General features: G+C 44.4%; 1 protein-coding gene across 9 annotated transcripts in view; it reads right to left on the reverse strand.

Moving 5' to 3' along the window:
• Nucleotides 1–1,486: 1,486 nt before the first annotated feature.
• LOC105476461 (cell adhesion molecule 1) overlaps nt 1,487–14,588 on the reverse strand; it is a 338,295-nt gene continuing 325,193 nt past the window's right edge. For 7 of the 9 annotated variants that reach the window (XM_011732425.3, XM_011732427.3, XM_011732426.3 and 4 more), the window contains 2 exons: nt 10,837–10,968; nt 5,820–8,788 (listed from right to left, as the gene is read on the reverse strand). In XM_011732425.3, coding sequence (XP_011730727.1) covers nt 8,670–8,788; nt 10,837–10,968 — 251 coding nt within the window. In that variant the 3' untranslated portion in view covers nt 5,820–8,669. Of the gene's footprint in view, nt 1,844–5,819; nt 8,789–10,836; nt 10,969–14,588 lie in introns of those variants that run through there. The other 2 variants (XM_071075615.1, XM_071075619.1) reach the window with 2 other exon arrangements.

A 14,588-nucleotide genomic window follows, 5' to 3' on the forward strand; every position in this document is an offset into this window, starting at 1 on the left:
TGGCTGTGCTCTTACGGGTTTTGTTGTCAACAAACTCCTGGCTTGCCTTTGAGCACTCCAAATTATTGAAAATGACTACAGCTTAAGACTGGCAGGATGATTGTTAAAAACAGCCCTGGCATTAATCATAGCTTAAGAGCTTTTGGAAAATGATTCTAATTCAGAAGGGGTGGCTTACAAAGAGGCTTGTTGAAAGCGAAGCAGACATCAAATTCTGAAAGGCACAAAACCTCCTTGGTACCCACACCTGGCTTCTTCTGCAATCCAGCTGGCAGAACTGCATGGGGGGCACGGCTTACCCCACCAGCTAACCCCATCTGAGACCACCTCGGGTTTTCCCCATGAGTCCTGTATCACCCCTACCTCTGATATGGGGACCTTGAGATGGGAGAAACTTGAGGGAGCACCAGCAGTTACAGTCTTCCTGGCAGTCCTGGGACTAAGGAAGAGGTGGCCTTGTTTTCTGTCAACAGTTGGAATGCCTTAGACCAGTGCTAAAATAAGCTGTGTGCATAGAGGCAGCTGCGTAGGCAAACACATGGTCAGCATTTGCAAGGAGCCAGGCAGGGCAACGAGCTAATACTTCTGCCTTTTGCCTGCCTGGCACAACAAAGGAGAATGATTTTTGCCATCAGCATTCTCCCTATTGCGGAATCATTGCACAATTTAGTATGATTAATGGTTTCCATTTAGGAGAAGCTAAGAATGAAAACAGTGGGGGAGTGGTGGCACTTGCTGGGGGTGTCTGCGGCTGATACTGGAGTGAAAGGGAGAGAGATCTGGCCGTTGCCTGCCAGCCCGTATCTTCCAACCTTTACTTCCAGGCACGACTGGGGAGACACGGTGGGGCAGAGACACACGGCTTTTGACAGGCTTTTGCAGAAACAGTCTGAAAGCGCAATCTTGTGAGGCACTGTTTGCTGTTTCATTCTTGCATCCTTCCCAATATTTGTGACTGGGAAGCCACTCCCTTTTACCTGCCAAAGGGAGTGCCAATCCCAGAGGTTCCTAACTAAGGGTTGGGTCTGAGAGTGATCAGGGCACACTGTTGAGGCTAGAGGAACTAACTACACCACTTCTTGACATTCCTCATGGCCACGCGGGGATGCCACACAGGGAGGGAAGGACCCTGCCCTTGTGCTAGGACTGTAGGGGTGGCCTTCAACATAGCCGTCTGTCTCTGGAGCACCCAGCTGATGGTAGACCTAGTCTCAGCTCTCATCGGGTGGCTTTCCTGGGAGCTCTTCTTCTCCCCTCAGTAGCATCCTTTTATTTCCACTTCTGTAGGCATGGCTTCTTTTCAGGTCTTACGGCTGCTGCAGGTGGGTGGTGAGACAAAGGGCGCCATAGCCAGAGACTTGTGGGTGCTGATGGAAACCAACCAGGAAAACACAGAGAATTCAAAAGGGCCTGCATTTTTTTTTTTTTTTTTTTTTTTTTTTTTTTTTTTTTAAGCAATAGCCTTTGTAACTGAAGCCAGATAGAGAGAAAATTGGTGATCTTGGCTGGGGCTAACGTGACTCAAGGCCCTTCTCGATGCATTGGTGTCTCTGCAAGGAAATCTATTATTTTCCATAAACTGTCTTAAGCATCTCCCGGGCTACATTTCTGGCTGTGTTAAGAATCAAGTCATCAAGAACAGCTGTGAATGTTATACACTTTCAGCAGCAGCAATGGGCTTTGGCAGGGAAGTAGGAGCAAAAAACCCAAGTAGGACATTTCAGTTGACAGTAATGGCATTTTCCCTTCCTTGTCCAAACGATAAAAGATTCATGTTCCTAATTGCAACACTATAGCTGCCCTCATCACTTTATTCTGGGAGAGGAGGTTAGAGAAAACAGGCCTAGAGAGAGGGAGAGAAAGAGAGAGAGAGAGAGATGGATAGTAATTTCGTCACTAGCTAACAGAGACTGATTAGCGCTGAAGATTCCCTTCCATAGCAATACTTTTTAATCAGGTCTGCTGTGTCTGGGCAAACAGCTTTTGTGGATTAGCTAGACTTGAGCTTGCCAGCATCCGTTGCAAGTTTAAACGATGAAATACACAACTACAGAGAAAACAAACCAAAAAGAGTAATAAAGTCACACATTTCAATATTCAGCAACCATTAAGGGATTTAAATATTTGCTTGCTATTAAAGGCCTGCGTTAGGCTTTTCCAACACCAGTTCTGGAAGACTGAAATATCAATTACGGATCAATTTTCCCCCTAAGTAAACACTAATGCAGGATAAACAGTATTAGAAGATGCAATTGTAACATTGCTGACTTCAGGATGGACTTCCTGCTGGTAACAGCAAGTTTAAGCCTGGTGATTAATTAACCTGAGAAGATAGCACTTAAGGAAGATTTGAGGCAGTCACGTCTGAAATATGACTGTGAACCTGTGCATGTCTGGAGGGCAGCTGAAGTCCCGGGCCCAGAGAACCGGTTGATTTGCCCCTCAGTAGTGGTTCTCACTTTCCCCAGATCAACACTTTGAAGGATTAGGAGGGAGTAAAATGGGAGGCGCAGGTAGGTGTGCATGCATGTGAGAGAAAAAGCAGTAGACAATGTCAGGTTCCTTGTTGGAATTAATTCTGCATTTCAACAGGCAAGGCTCGAGTTGTATTTCCCAGCACTGACCACCAGGGGCAGTAGACATTTTATGTTTATTTGGGAATGAAAAAATAAAAAAAAAAAACATAAAAAACAAAACAAAGTTTCCTGTGTACTGAAGAGCCTGGAAGCTGAGGATTGGAAGACTTGAAAACAGAGAAGATTCTTGCTTTCAGGTCTCAGTTCAGGGATGCTCATGTGTAATGATGTGAGAGTGCTGGGGGGGACACTGAATCCTGCAGTTCCTGTTAGAGGCATATTTCAACATTTTGAGATAAACACAAATAAGGCAAGGACTATGGTCTGCATTTTTAAAATATGCCATATTGCATTCTGAAGGCCCCTCACAATATATGATAGCAATACTAAGGCTTTGCTTGGCCATTACCCAAAATGATATTCCCTGATATTGTTCCAGTGGGTCCTTGAGAGTGATGGGGCCAATAGGTCTAAATTCAGGACTGGCTGGCTTGGCTCTTCAAGGCCAACCTGAAAGCTACCTGTAATAAGGATGAACATGCAAACATCAAGGTTTGAAATACAGCATCGGTGGCCCATTCAGATTAAGTGTAACGTAAGGCTCAGGCAGCCCGGTGCTGGACTATTCTCCCTTTAATCATCTGATACTTGCTGGGTGACTACCGCATGCCTGCCAGGGACTTTAATATGGTATTGACCCACAAGGTCATGGATGACGGCCAAGAGTCCCTTCTTTCTTCTCCTGTACAGGGGGCCAGGACATCCAAGTGGTTCAAAAACTATACATGTCTGGCTGTGAATACAGATTTCATCCTGAAGGAATTTGGTTGCCAGTTCTTCATGACAAAGGGCTGGGTATTTGGGATCCTGGCAAAATGGCGTGTTAATCTTGGGCATGATTTTATAATAAAACAGATACCCTCACTTAAGCAGGGTCTGTCTACCTGTAGCACGGTGGCTGCATGGTTTCTTTGAGGCTCTGGTTGACAGAATCAAAGGAGCATTTCTCCATGGAGTAAGTCCACAGCGGTACAAGAATTACATTTCAAGTAGACAGAGGACAGTGAAAGATTGCACCAATTAACACCCGCATATCACCTCAGGGTTCCAGTTGATGTATTTGGAGAATGCCAGGCCAAAACATTTGTGAAGACTCTCTGGAGGAAACGAGGGCCATTTTCACTCTCGTACACAGTCTTCTCAAATGAAGGAGCCGGCAACTTATCAAGATCCTTTGAGCGGGGACTGCTTCTAGCACCTTTTCATTTGCATACCCTGTGGAGCTCGAAAGGTAAATGTGCAGCAGTCATCACCACCTCCTGTTTGCCTCAGCTCAAGGAACTTCTGGGACCCTTTTCTGTAGGGTACAGCTAAACCTGGAGCCTCATGCTGCAGACAAGAGGGAGAGGGGTGGGGAGACTACACATACTGCATGCCACGTGCCTTGGAATAAGTCTGCTAATGAATGGTGAAGAGAAAAGGGTCATTAAACCTTCTAAGTCGTGGTTCGCAAGGGCACGATGTGTCTATATGCACAGGAGCCCGCAGAGCTCCCTCTGAGTAGTGACCACTTCTTCGTAGCCCTGCCTTTTTAGTCACCATTTGCCTCTATCCTGTGACTGACATGTAATGAACGCGTAGTGTGTGCCTGACACCTTTTTGGCTGAGCGCTGACTGCATATCTCACTGATCTTTCCCAACAACCTTCGAGGCTATGGTGATGTCCACCTTGCAGAGCAGGAGACCGAAGCCAGGTAGGCTGGGCTACTCACTGGAGGTTTCACTGCTACATGGTGGGACAGGGATCTGAATGCAGGCAGCCTCACTCTAGTGTGCACTTTTGATCCTTATTCTATTCTATCTCTCTGGGTCTTTTTATAGAGATGCAATGAATGAGTACTCCCCACTGCTCCTTGCCTTCCAGCAGAGGCTGGGAGAGGTCACTGAGGTCTCGACTCCTCTGCCTGGACTTTTTAGTACAGCCACAAGAGCCATCCCATCCCGCACACAGAACTGATTTCTTTCTTCTCCCCATACACATCAGCAGGCTGGCTGGGCTTCTTGCCCTCTGTACTTTTGACTCACATTCCTTCTCCACGAAACCATCCTTTAAGATCCAGCTGGGGTCCCAGCTCCTGCGTGAACCTGTCTGGGGACTCACCAGCCTTCACTGATTTCTCTTCTCCAGAAAATTCCCATAGCACTCTCTGGGCTTCTCTGTGTTCGGTGGGGCACCCATAGCTCAGGGGCACTTCATGTTTTCAGGTGATGTAGCTGATACTCCGCTTGGCTTCCAGAGACCGCCTTATACTTCTCTGCATCCCTCACCATGCTGGACATACAGCAGGTGCTCAGTAACTGCATATCTGATTAACTGAGTTTTTTTTTTTTTTTTTTTTTTAGAGACCAGGCCAGGATGGAAGTGGCCCAAGGGGAGATGCACAGCCTTCAGCCTTTCTGGAGCTTACCTTTGCTTTTCCTATGGAACTTTCCCCATGACATGGCCAAGGGAGAAAAGGGGAACTCAACCACAGCTGGAGGGTGATGGGAAAAGGGCACTTTGGGCCTGGCCAGACATTATCTGCGCATTTATAAGATCAGCCACCATGAAGTGTAAGTCATTGCTCACTTCAGCCTGCAAGGCAAGGACGATGACAACAGAGCAAATCCTACTGTCTACCCAGGCCTGGAAGTCTCAGCAACCTAAACAGCAAGTGAGAACAATCTTCTGCAGGCAGCCAAGCCAGTCCTCCACAGCTCACGTCTTCTTTTGTGAAAGGAGAGAGAACTTTAAATGAAGAAGGCAGAATGAATTGTTAAGACACAAACTCCCGAAGTAAGAGACAGGTGGAGCAGCCAACACAGGGAAGTTGGTGAGGGTGGGGGGCGGTGAGAGAGGGGATGAGTGCGGGAGACACATCCACGGGAGCGGCCTGTTCCGGCGGGCCCGCCACCACAGCTCGCACACCTGCACAAATCGCTGAGTCCACGTGGGAGCCCAGACTCAGCCACGGCACAGCACCCGGCTCACCTGTCCACTGAGTGGGGAAGAGAACAAGGACAGAAAGGATGAGCGGAGAAGGAAAGAGAGTGCGGCCCCCAGCAACCCAGCTGGCAGCATGTCCTAGCATCTACTGCCAGCGCTCCTGGCCCCGCACACGGTCCTAAGGAGGAAGCTGGGACCAGAGGCCCATCTCTTCTCTCACTCGGCGTCCATAAGAAGTCCATAAAGAGATTAAAGGATCACTTTGTAACATTAATTTTTTTATTAAGAAGACAGATATTTTATAGTACTTCTTTTTTTTCTTTTTTTTTTTGTAAAAATGGTATACATGAACCAATACAAAATGCGAATGGGAACATATGGATATGGAGTTTCTTACACTGTAACATTGTCCATGTACACCTTAAAAACAGAACTGGCCTAAAGGGAAAAATAAGACGTCGGTGTGACTAAAGAACAAGCTTATTTGGCATCAATTATACATCCTTCATTATTTTATATTCCTTTAAAAAACACAAAAAACAAGTTTGTTCTTTCTTCACTCTAAAAAAAGTGATCAACCTGTACAAAGTAATACTCAACAATACATTTCAAACAGTGCACTGTATACTTAAGAAAAAAATACATAAACCAATATACAACTAAAATCCATAATTTCCTGTTTTTGCTTTGTTTTATTATTATTTTTTTCCAATGTGTGGGGCCTACACTTTGCAATCTACCTGAGACAGAAAACACCAATCGAAACACAGGAACCTGAGACATGTCAACATTGTAAGCCATAAAGTTACATCAGGAACACTGCACTACTGTACACTTTTCAAAACAGAAAGATGGGAGGTCCCAAAAATGAGATGCCAATTCTGTGAGCAATGGTGTGATTTTTTTTTGTTTTTGTTTTTGTTTTTTTTTCTAAAAAGAACAACTGAAAAAAGCCTTTCAACAACATGCTAAATGATTCTCACCCTTTGATATGATTATACTATGGTCGGAATGGGTGCTAAGGGCTCGGAATAGAGCTGCAGATGATAAAATTCATTGAAAAAGGGATGTTCATTGTGGCTTTTTGTCTTGGTTAAGTACCTAGGGATAGGAGAGGGATAAATAAAATGCTGCTCGATAATGGATTTTCTTTTACATACCAGTCCGTTCCCAAAAGGCCCCCATATTGCAATGGTTCTATCAAAGGTTAAAATAAAGACAAGAAAAATAAACATGTTTTCAAATAACAAAGAGTTGACACTTTTTCCCCCTTAAATAAATCAGCATAAGTTTTCCACATAATGTAACAATAGTAAAAATGCACCTTGCAAAATCCAAAATTACTCACTGAAAATGTAATAGAATATATATTTATATATATATATAGATCTATCTGTTTTGATGCCATCTTTCCATAGGGACTGTTATCTGGAGTCTGGAGCCTTACCAAACATATGGTAAGAGTTTAGTTTCTGTCCTTCAGGACTACTTCTAGATTTCCTAGACGTTTCAGTGAAAATCCCCACACTTCTTTCTTTAAAACATGTAAATGGTAACATGACTCCTCTACCTTTTCCCGAGGCTCCCCATCTAAGATATGTTCAAGGTCACTGATTTTAGTAGCTATGCACTATGGCTGCCATCATGCGAGGATCGGTAATTTTTGGCAGATGGTTCTTAAGGCTGAGGAAAGAGGCCAAGGCTAGTGTATGAAAGGTAAAAAGATAAAAACACTCACATTTGAGTTTTGATTAAGTAACTGAAAATCCGTACATGCTGTTTTTCCACCTCTGCTCTGACCTATCGAGAACTGAGAGCGACAGCAGACCAGTGTGAGAACAATACCGGCCCTTCTTTTGTACCTCCTGCCTTTGTCAAGCCAAATCTGAAGGAATGAAAGTTTCACACAGATTCGAGTTGGAAATCCCAGCATGACAAATATCTGTAATATACAGTACATGCAGGCCACATCCTACTGCCTTCCTAACTAAGCACAAAGGAAAAAAAAAAAAAAAAAAAAAATCAACCCTGTCCCATTCAGTCATTCGCACAACACATGGACTTGCTTTTTTCCTACAAATTAGTGAGAAGTAAGGCCGATTGGGAAAGGTGGATGGAATCATTTGGAACAGAAACAACCAGAGCAGAACCATATTTCCCCCCTCCCTACTTCCCCTCCTGTGGCAACTCAAATTTGTCCACTTATATAAAAGGAACAGACCTCACCTGTCAGGTCTGTTTAGGGCATGGAAAAAGGAGGAATCCTTTCCGCCCCAAACCTTTCTGGACAGCGTGGGATATCTATACTGAGCCGTCTACAGATACAGAATTAAAGACAGTGAAATTCAATCTCATTGTGACACACCTCACTTGCAGATAACCCTGTACAGTAATGTAGTTCCACAGCAAACAGAACATTTTCTGAATCACAGTCTAATTTTCTAGTCTTCACTGCTCTAAGTATTTGAAACATGGGCAGCAGCAAAGAGTTTTCATTGTTTGTTCACCCAAATCTTTACGACAACAGAGAAGAATGCATTATGGATACACTAAATTCTGAACTATGAAATCTAAGCTGTGCTGGTTCTCCTTTTATGAAACTGAATTTGGAACAGAAAGCAGTTACCACAAAAATAAACAAAAGAAAGTAAAAACAAGAACAGAAAAGGGAAGGAAAAGAGTCTAAGGAATCCCAGCAGGCAAATTCCAAAATGGGAGATTTTGGAAAAAATCCAAAATTGGGGGGAGAGGGAAGGAAATAAATGTGCACAAAGGGGGAAAAAAAAGGAAGGAACGCAACAAACAAAAAACAAGGCACAGAATTTTCTGCAATCTACTGAAACTAAATCCAAGTATCCAAGTTTGACTTGGTAGGAAGAAATAAAAATTAAACAAACAAACAAACAAAAAAAGAGGTGTCAAACAGCAGAATGTACTTTCCAAAGAACATTTTTTTTTTTACACAGCAAATCCCAAGCCTTCCCAGTCTCACACCTTTCCACCCATTCATGAAAAAACACACGAATTTCTCGCAAGTTCCAATATCACTGTCTCTTTATCATCTAAATAGGGCCAGTTGGACACCTCATTGAAACAAAAAGGCTGATCTAGATGAAGTACTCTTTCTTTTCTTCAGAGTTGTTCTGTCCTCCTTCTGCATTGATTATAGCTGTGTCTGCGTCTGCTGCGTCATCGGCTCCTTTGGCTTCATGAGTGAAGTATGTACCTGAAAGATGAAGGGGTAAAGCACCGTGACTGTCTGATGGCCTCTGTGTAAAGTGGTACAGAGATGGCAACTTGCTTTATGGCCATCATCAGCCGAAGTGGTGTGCAGGCAGCAGAGGGGAAAAAACAATTGGAAGAAGAGAGCGGGGTGGGTGAGACAAATGGGGATCCGGGGGTTCCAAAGGCACCACTCCAACTGAACCGCTGCGATATAATTCAGCAAATGAGACATTAGAGCAGTGATTATGACCAGAGGATGTCAGCAGAAGAAGACGTGAGTGGGAGCTAAAAATGCAGAAAGCTGGAGAGCTGCTGACTAATGTATAAACAGTAAACACCAATGACCAATGACCAGATACGTGCACGTACATGGTTAAAGACCAAAGCAAGGAAGAGCAATTAGCCAATAAATGAATTAGGGCCCTGATGATGCTTCTGTTGTCATCTCAACTCATTTATTTGAACCACAGTCCCCTGTCTATATGAATCGTGATTGCCTACCCATAGGTGAGAATGTGCTTGAACTTGCATAGGTGAGAATGTGCTTGAACTTGCACAAGTATGTTTGATTTTTCTATGTCTTCCATTTCAGAGTGAGGTTCCAGATTGAGAAAGAATTTGACATTATAATGGCTGGGATCAAGGTTTCGGATCTGTCTTAATGAGCAAGGGAGTCTCTCTCATCATGTAACTCTAGCCTGGACCCGGATTCATGGATTTGCTAATTGGCACAGCCACTTTATAATGACAATAGACAGACGTTACAAAGTTGGGGACACTCTTATCACCAGATCCCAACAGTTTACATGGAGAACGACAAAGACTGCACCTCAGTATGCTATATAGGTAGAACTTAAACTGCCTGCCATAATCAAATACTCTTCCTCCCGTTACATACTGTATTCCTGAAGAGTCTTCTATTTAAAAAGATTGAGACATTTGCTATATTTTCAGGTTTTCAAAGTGACAAATCTGAGAAAGCAAGTGGTCAAACGCTTCTTGGTATCCTTTTTTCTTGCTGTAGAGTGACACACATGTTCCCCTCCCCTGGTCCTTCACAGCTGCTGCTCAGACGCTGCCCTGCTCTCTGGCCTTACCTCCTGTCTCTATCAAGCTCACCACCGAGAGGCTGGGAGTTCTTGGCCAAACAGACTGCCTCCTGAGTGCAGGCAGAGGGCGAAGTATGGACAGCTCTGATCGTCCTAAACTGTTTTATGCTTGAGACAGGCACTCTGTATCCTAAAGGTGCTTATGTACCTTAGACCTCCACTGCTGCGCTCAAGGGACCTTCCCGCAAACCCAAGTTCAACAGTCAAGCAGTATGCAAGCACCTAGAAAACCTTGTAAGCTCATTGCACAGTGCTTGAGAAAAATAACTGAGAGAGACAGGGGCGGACAAAGAAAAGGAAGAATAAATTACCAAGAGGGGAGAAGAGGATCAGAGCAGCATGGGGCAGAGAGGAGGGGCATTGGAAAAGATGATTGCCCATCCAGACTGCACAGTTGATAAGTGTGATGATTAATGGCAATTTAAATCAATTGCAATGATAATTTTAAAAATACATATTTATGCGGCTTTTAAGGCAAAAAAATTGTCCTTAACCTGGGCACATCAAACTAAGGCAGAGCCATTGTGACCAGCTTACACAGAGTCTGGGGACAGGGGACAGGGGGAAATCCTCTGCCTCCCAGAAAACAGGTTGTGGATGTGGTTTTTCCATGTTTATCCTTTGGGGGTTCATGCCACATCTTGCACACCAGCCTCTATCATTTTTCATCTATCCCCAATTATGGATGGCGGAATAACAACTCTACAGAGCTTTATATTTAGAGAAAATCCGAATCAAGGAGTGCTACTCATCAACTCCCAGAGTCCTAATCAGCGGCTGCTAAGATTTCTGTTTTTTTTTTTTTTCTCTTCCAGTTTCAGGAATCAGATAGGCCGTGTGGCCACATATATCAAATTGTCTATCAAGGACAACCGCGTAAAGTCCCTAAAGGCAGAAGCTGTGGGGACACGCTGCTCCTGCCTGCTGAAGCCTTGCTTACCTTTATGTCTGGCAAAATAGCGCCCCAGAATGATGAGCAAGCACAGCATGGCGAACACCACCACCGCCACGACGCCACCGATCACGGCATGATCCACTGCCCTGATCGACCCTTCTTCACCTGCTCGGGAATCTGTTGAAATCAGAAGAGGAATAGGGATGTAGAGTTTATTACAAGGCACCAGAAGCCCTGGCGACACTGTCTCCAGGGTCAGAGGGTCACCTTCTTTTTAATGGAGGAGTCAGAGAGAACAAGCGAGATGGATCAAGTTACACTGAAGTTACACTGAGGGAACAGGCTGACCTGTCCAGTGCTGAATTGATCCGTTCTCCCCACAAGGCAATTTCATGATAAGCAGCATAGGAGGGTTAATGCATGTGGAACAAGCTTAGGGAGGCAGGGAAGGAAGAAATAGTCTATCCGGCCCTGAACTAGTCTTGGCGTCCACTCGATCTGTATCCAGTTGCAGAGCCTAATTAAGGAGGCTGACCTGACTATTTGAGGGTGCTCTGAATGACACCTTTAGGCAATAGGAAGATAAAGCATCTTTCTACAGATGCCCAATGACTTTTATTCCCTGATAGATCAGGGATATGCATAGGAAAAGTAAGGTGCTCAAAAGCCACAGCTGCCTAGAGATAAAACAAGGATTATAAGACTAAAGACAAATGACAGGCTTGCTACATTTAGGATGTACGAGGGAGTAAGCCTCAATTTAAAACCTAAAAACCTATTTCAAAAGAGACAGCAAGGAATAATTGTCCATTGCCACCGACGGTTTTTATTTTATTTATTTAACACCTTGCAATGCAATTAATTTTCCTTTATAAGCATCACTCCCTCAGGATGTCTTCTTCCGACTGAGGAACGACATGTTTGGCTGGGGAACAACTCCAAAATGAACCCAGAATGAGCTATGGCGATGCAGAATGGATGTATGGTAGTGTAAACAATTTTAATTTAGGAATGTGGCTACATCACCCCTTGCTGAAATCCTAATGGCATCCGAGATTTATAATGCAGTAAAAAACAATTATTCTCCTGTTGATTAATACATTAACATTTTGGAGTGGAAGCTAAACCATTGTCTTGTTTTTTATTGAGTCAAGTACGACACCTCCATTAAAATGATTTACTAGCTGTACCTTACAATTTAAGCACAGCAGCAACAGAAACGGTAAAAATCTTTTAACTTTACATGATTTGTGAAGTCATATGTGAAGGATTTACCATTTGAATCTTTCAGTACAAGAAGCACATGGCCTATAAATCTGTCCCCCTTGCAGTTGCTGGACGCCTAAGAGAAATGCATTTCACCAGGAAGACTGAGAGTGCAAATTCAAGTCAATTTTTAAGAAAGATTTATCTCTGTCTCTCTCCAAAGAACAGAGCAAATCTCTGAAGCCTCCACCTCTAATAATATTTGAAGTTTATCGATCAAGTGTACAGATCCGTGACAGCTAAAGGTAATGGTGCTCTTTTGAGCCGAAACCTGATACAACGCTTTCGGCAGGAGGGCATGATTTACACTTTCTATCGATATTTCCAATTCTGCTCTGAGATTAAGTACTGAAGGATGTGGGGAAATAACTCGTGACTGAGGGTTCCATGAAAAGTGCTTTAATTAAAAGAGTTTAAATTTTAAAATGGAGTATTTAAAGTGTTTCATTAAGTTATCTCTGAAAGGACTACAGAAAAACCAAAACCCAAACCCAAACAGAAATGCCAAATCAGAGGCAGCAGCAGGTCGCCTAGGACAACAGGATGATGGGAGTTTAATTGGAGAAGGGAGCTGGGTTGGAGGCAGTGCACTGCAGCCAATTAGCCCGCTCCGAGCTGAGCGAGCCCCTCCAGCAACGTGTCTAATAAGCTCAACTTGAAACGTGGTGGAGAGGAATCTCCCTCCTCAGCCAAAAGTGTTGCCGACCGCAGATGCTACAGCCCCCATTGTCTTGAAAGTCATTTCAACAAGGCAGAACTCAGCCAAGGGAAGTTGGTTTTTTTTCGTTGTTTTTTTTTTTTTCTTTTTTCTTTTTTTTCCTTTTTAGAAACGACAGAGCTCGTTGAAGGGGAGCATTCCCCGTAGGGTGCTGCTGGACACGGGGTGTCTGCTGGAGGAGGGCGCTTGACACACTGGAGATGTTCACTCCGACTGCACACATGCAAAAGAGTAACAGAAAAGCCAGCAAGTTGTGTTTTCCTTAGGGAGCTGTCAAAACAGGGAATTTTGTGAGAATGAGAATTAACTCATCTCCAATGGCCATGAGCCTCAGACCTATTAAAATTTATGTCTTTCGGCCGGGCGCGGTGGCTCAAGCCTGTAATCCCAGCACTTTGGGAGGCCGAGACGGGCGGATCACAAGGTCAGGAGATCAAGACCATCCTGGCTAACACGGTGAAACCCCGTCTCTACTAAAAAATACAAAAACCTAGCCGGGCGAGGTGGCGGGCGTCTGTAGTCCCAGCTACTCGGGAGGCTGAGGCAGGAGAATGGCGTGAACCCGGGAGGCGGAGCTTGCAGTGAGCTGAGATCCGGCCACTGCACTCCAGGCTGGGCGACAAAGCGAGACTCTGTCTCAACAAAAAAAAATAAATAAATAAAATAAAATAAAATAAAATTTATGTCTTTCGACGAACTCTGTATGTCTTAAAATTGAAGTGAGACTAGACATTGAGGACGGGGAAGGTTAGGCACAAGAGGCAAGAGGTGAAGAGAGGTTCTAGGAAGACTGAGAACAGAGAGAAGCTTCGAGAAGCTGTCCAGGACAGTTCTAACCCATTTAGGGGAAGGCACTCTTGTCCACTCTTAATAAACCACCTCCTCTCCGGAGATGCCTAGACAAAGGGATATTCTGGAAGCCTGAGGGAGGAGGGGGGAGGGGGGAGACAGAGAGAGAGGCTCTGTGACAAAGAAAAACAAAAACCTCCCCCAAACAAAAAGATTTCACAAGGTATGTATCTGTGAGATTAATTTCTTGAGCCAAAACTCCTTACTTGACCTTTGCCCTCCATGAACTTTGAGCTAAATATGCTCAGTGTTGCTATTTTTCCCTGCACTTTGCCCAAATTAAACTAGAACCTTAGATCTTCTAGTTACCTTCCCCACCCTCAAGGACATGCATATTTTACAGATACTTATTTATAAGGGTAATCTCTCCAGCTATCTTCTGATACTCACTTTGATCAGAAAGTTTACTACCACCAGTTAATCACCAAGACATTTCTCCTGCCTTCAATTACTGCAGATGGACACAGAAGGTAACTGATGTTTAATTTACAGGGAACACTGCCGGTTACAAGCGCCTCACGCCTCTTCCCAACCCCACTCCCACCTCCTGGGTTTACGTGGGAGGTGTTAATAGAGTTGTGCCTGTTCACTGAGTGCCTCTGTCTTGGCCTTCCCTATGAAAAGCAGAGCTGTTTCTGGAGTCATCTCAGTCCGTTCTTTCATTTCCATGTGTGGGGAGGGTGGGTGAGTGTTCATAATGCTATGGATTGGCTCAAGGCAGCAGGGCCGGGGTGAGCTGCCTGCACCTGCGGGCTGTGCTGCACTCATGACATGAAGCAGCCCTGCAAGATGCCGCCCAGGAGGGCACTGGGCTACTGGAGTCGCACGAAAACCAGAAACATAAGGAAATACTGAGCACTAAGAGAAGCATGGCTCCGACAAAGTCTGTCAGCTGCTTGACCTTTCCTTCCATTCCCAAGGCAAGGACTCTGACCAATTCCATGATAAATGACTTCTTAGTGGC

The sequence above is a fragment of the Macaca nemestrina genome, chromosome 12, assembly GCF_043159975.1.
Source record: "Macaca nemestrina isolate mMacNem1 chromosome 12, mMacNem.hap1, whole genome shotgun sequence".
NCBI classification, from domain to species: domain Eukaryota; kingdom Metazoa; phylum Chordata; class Mammalia; order Primates; family Cercopithecidae; genus Macaca; species Macaca nemestrina.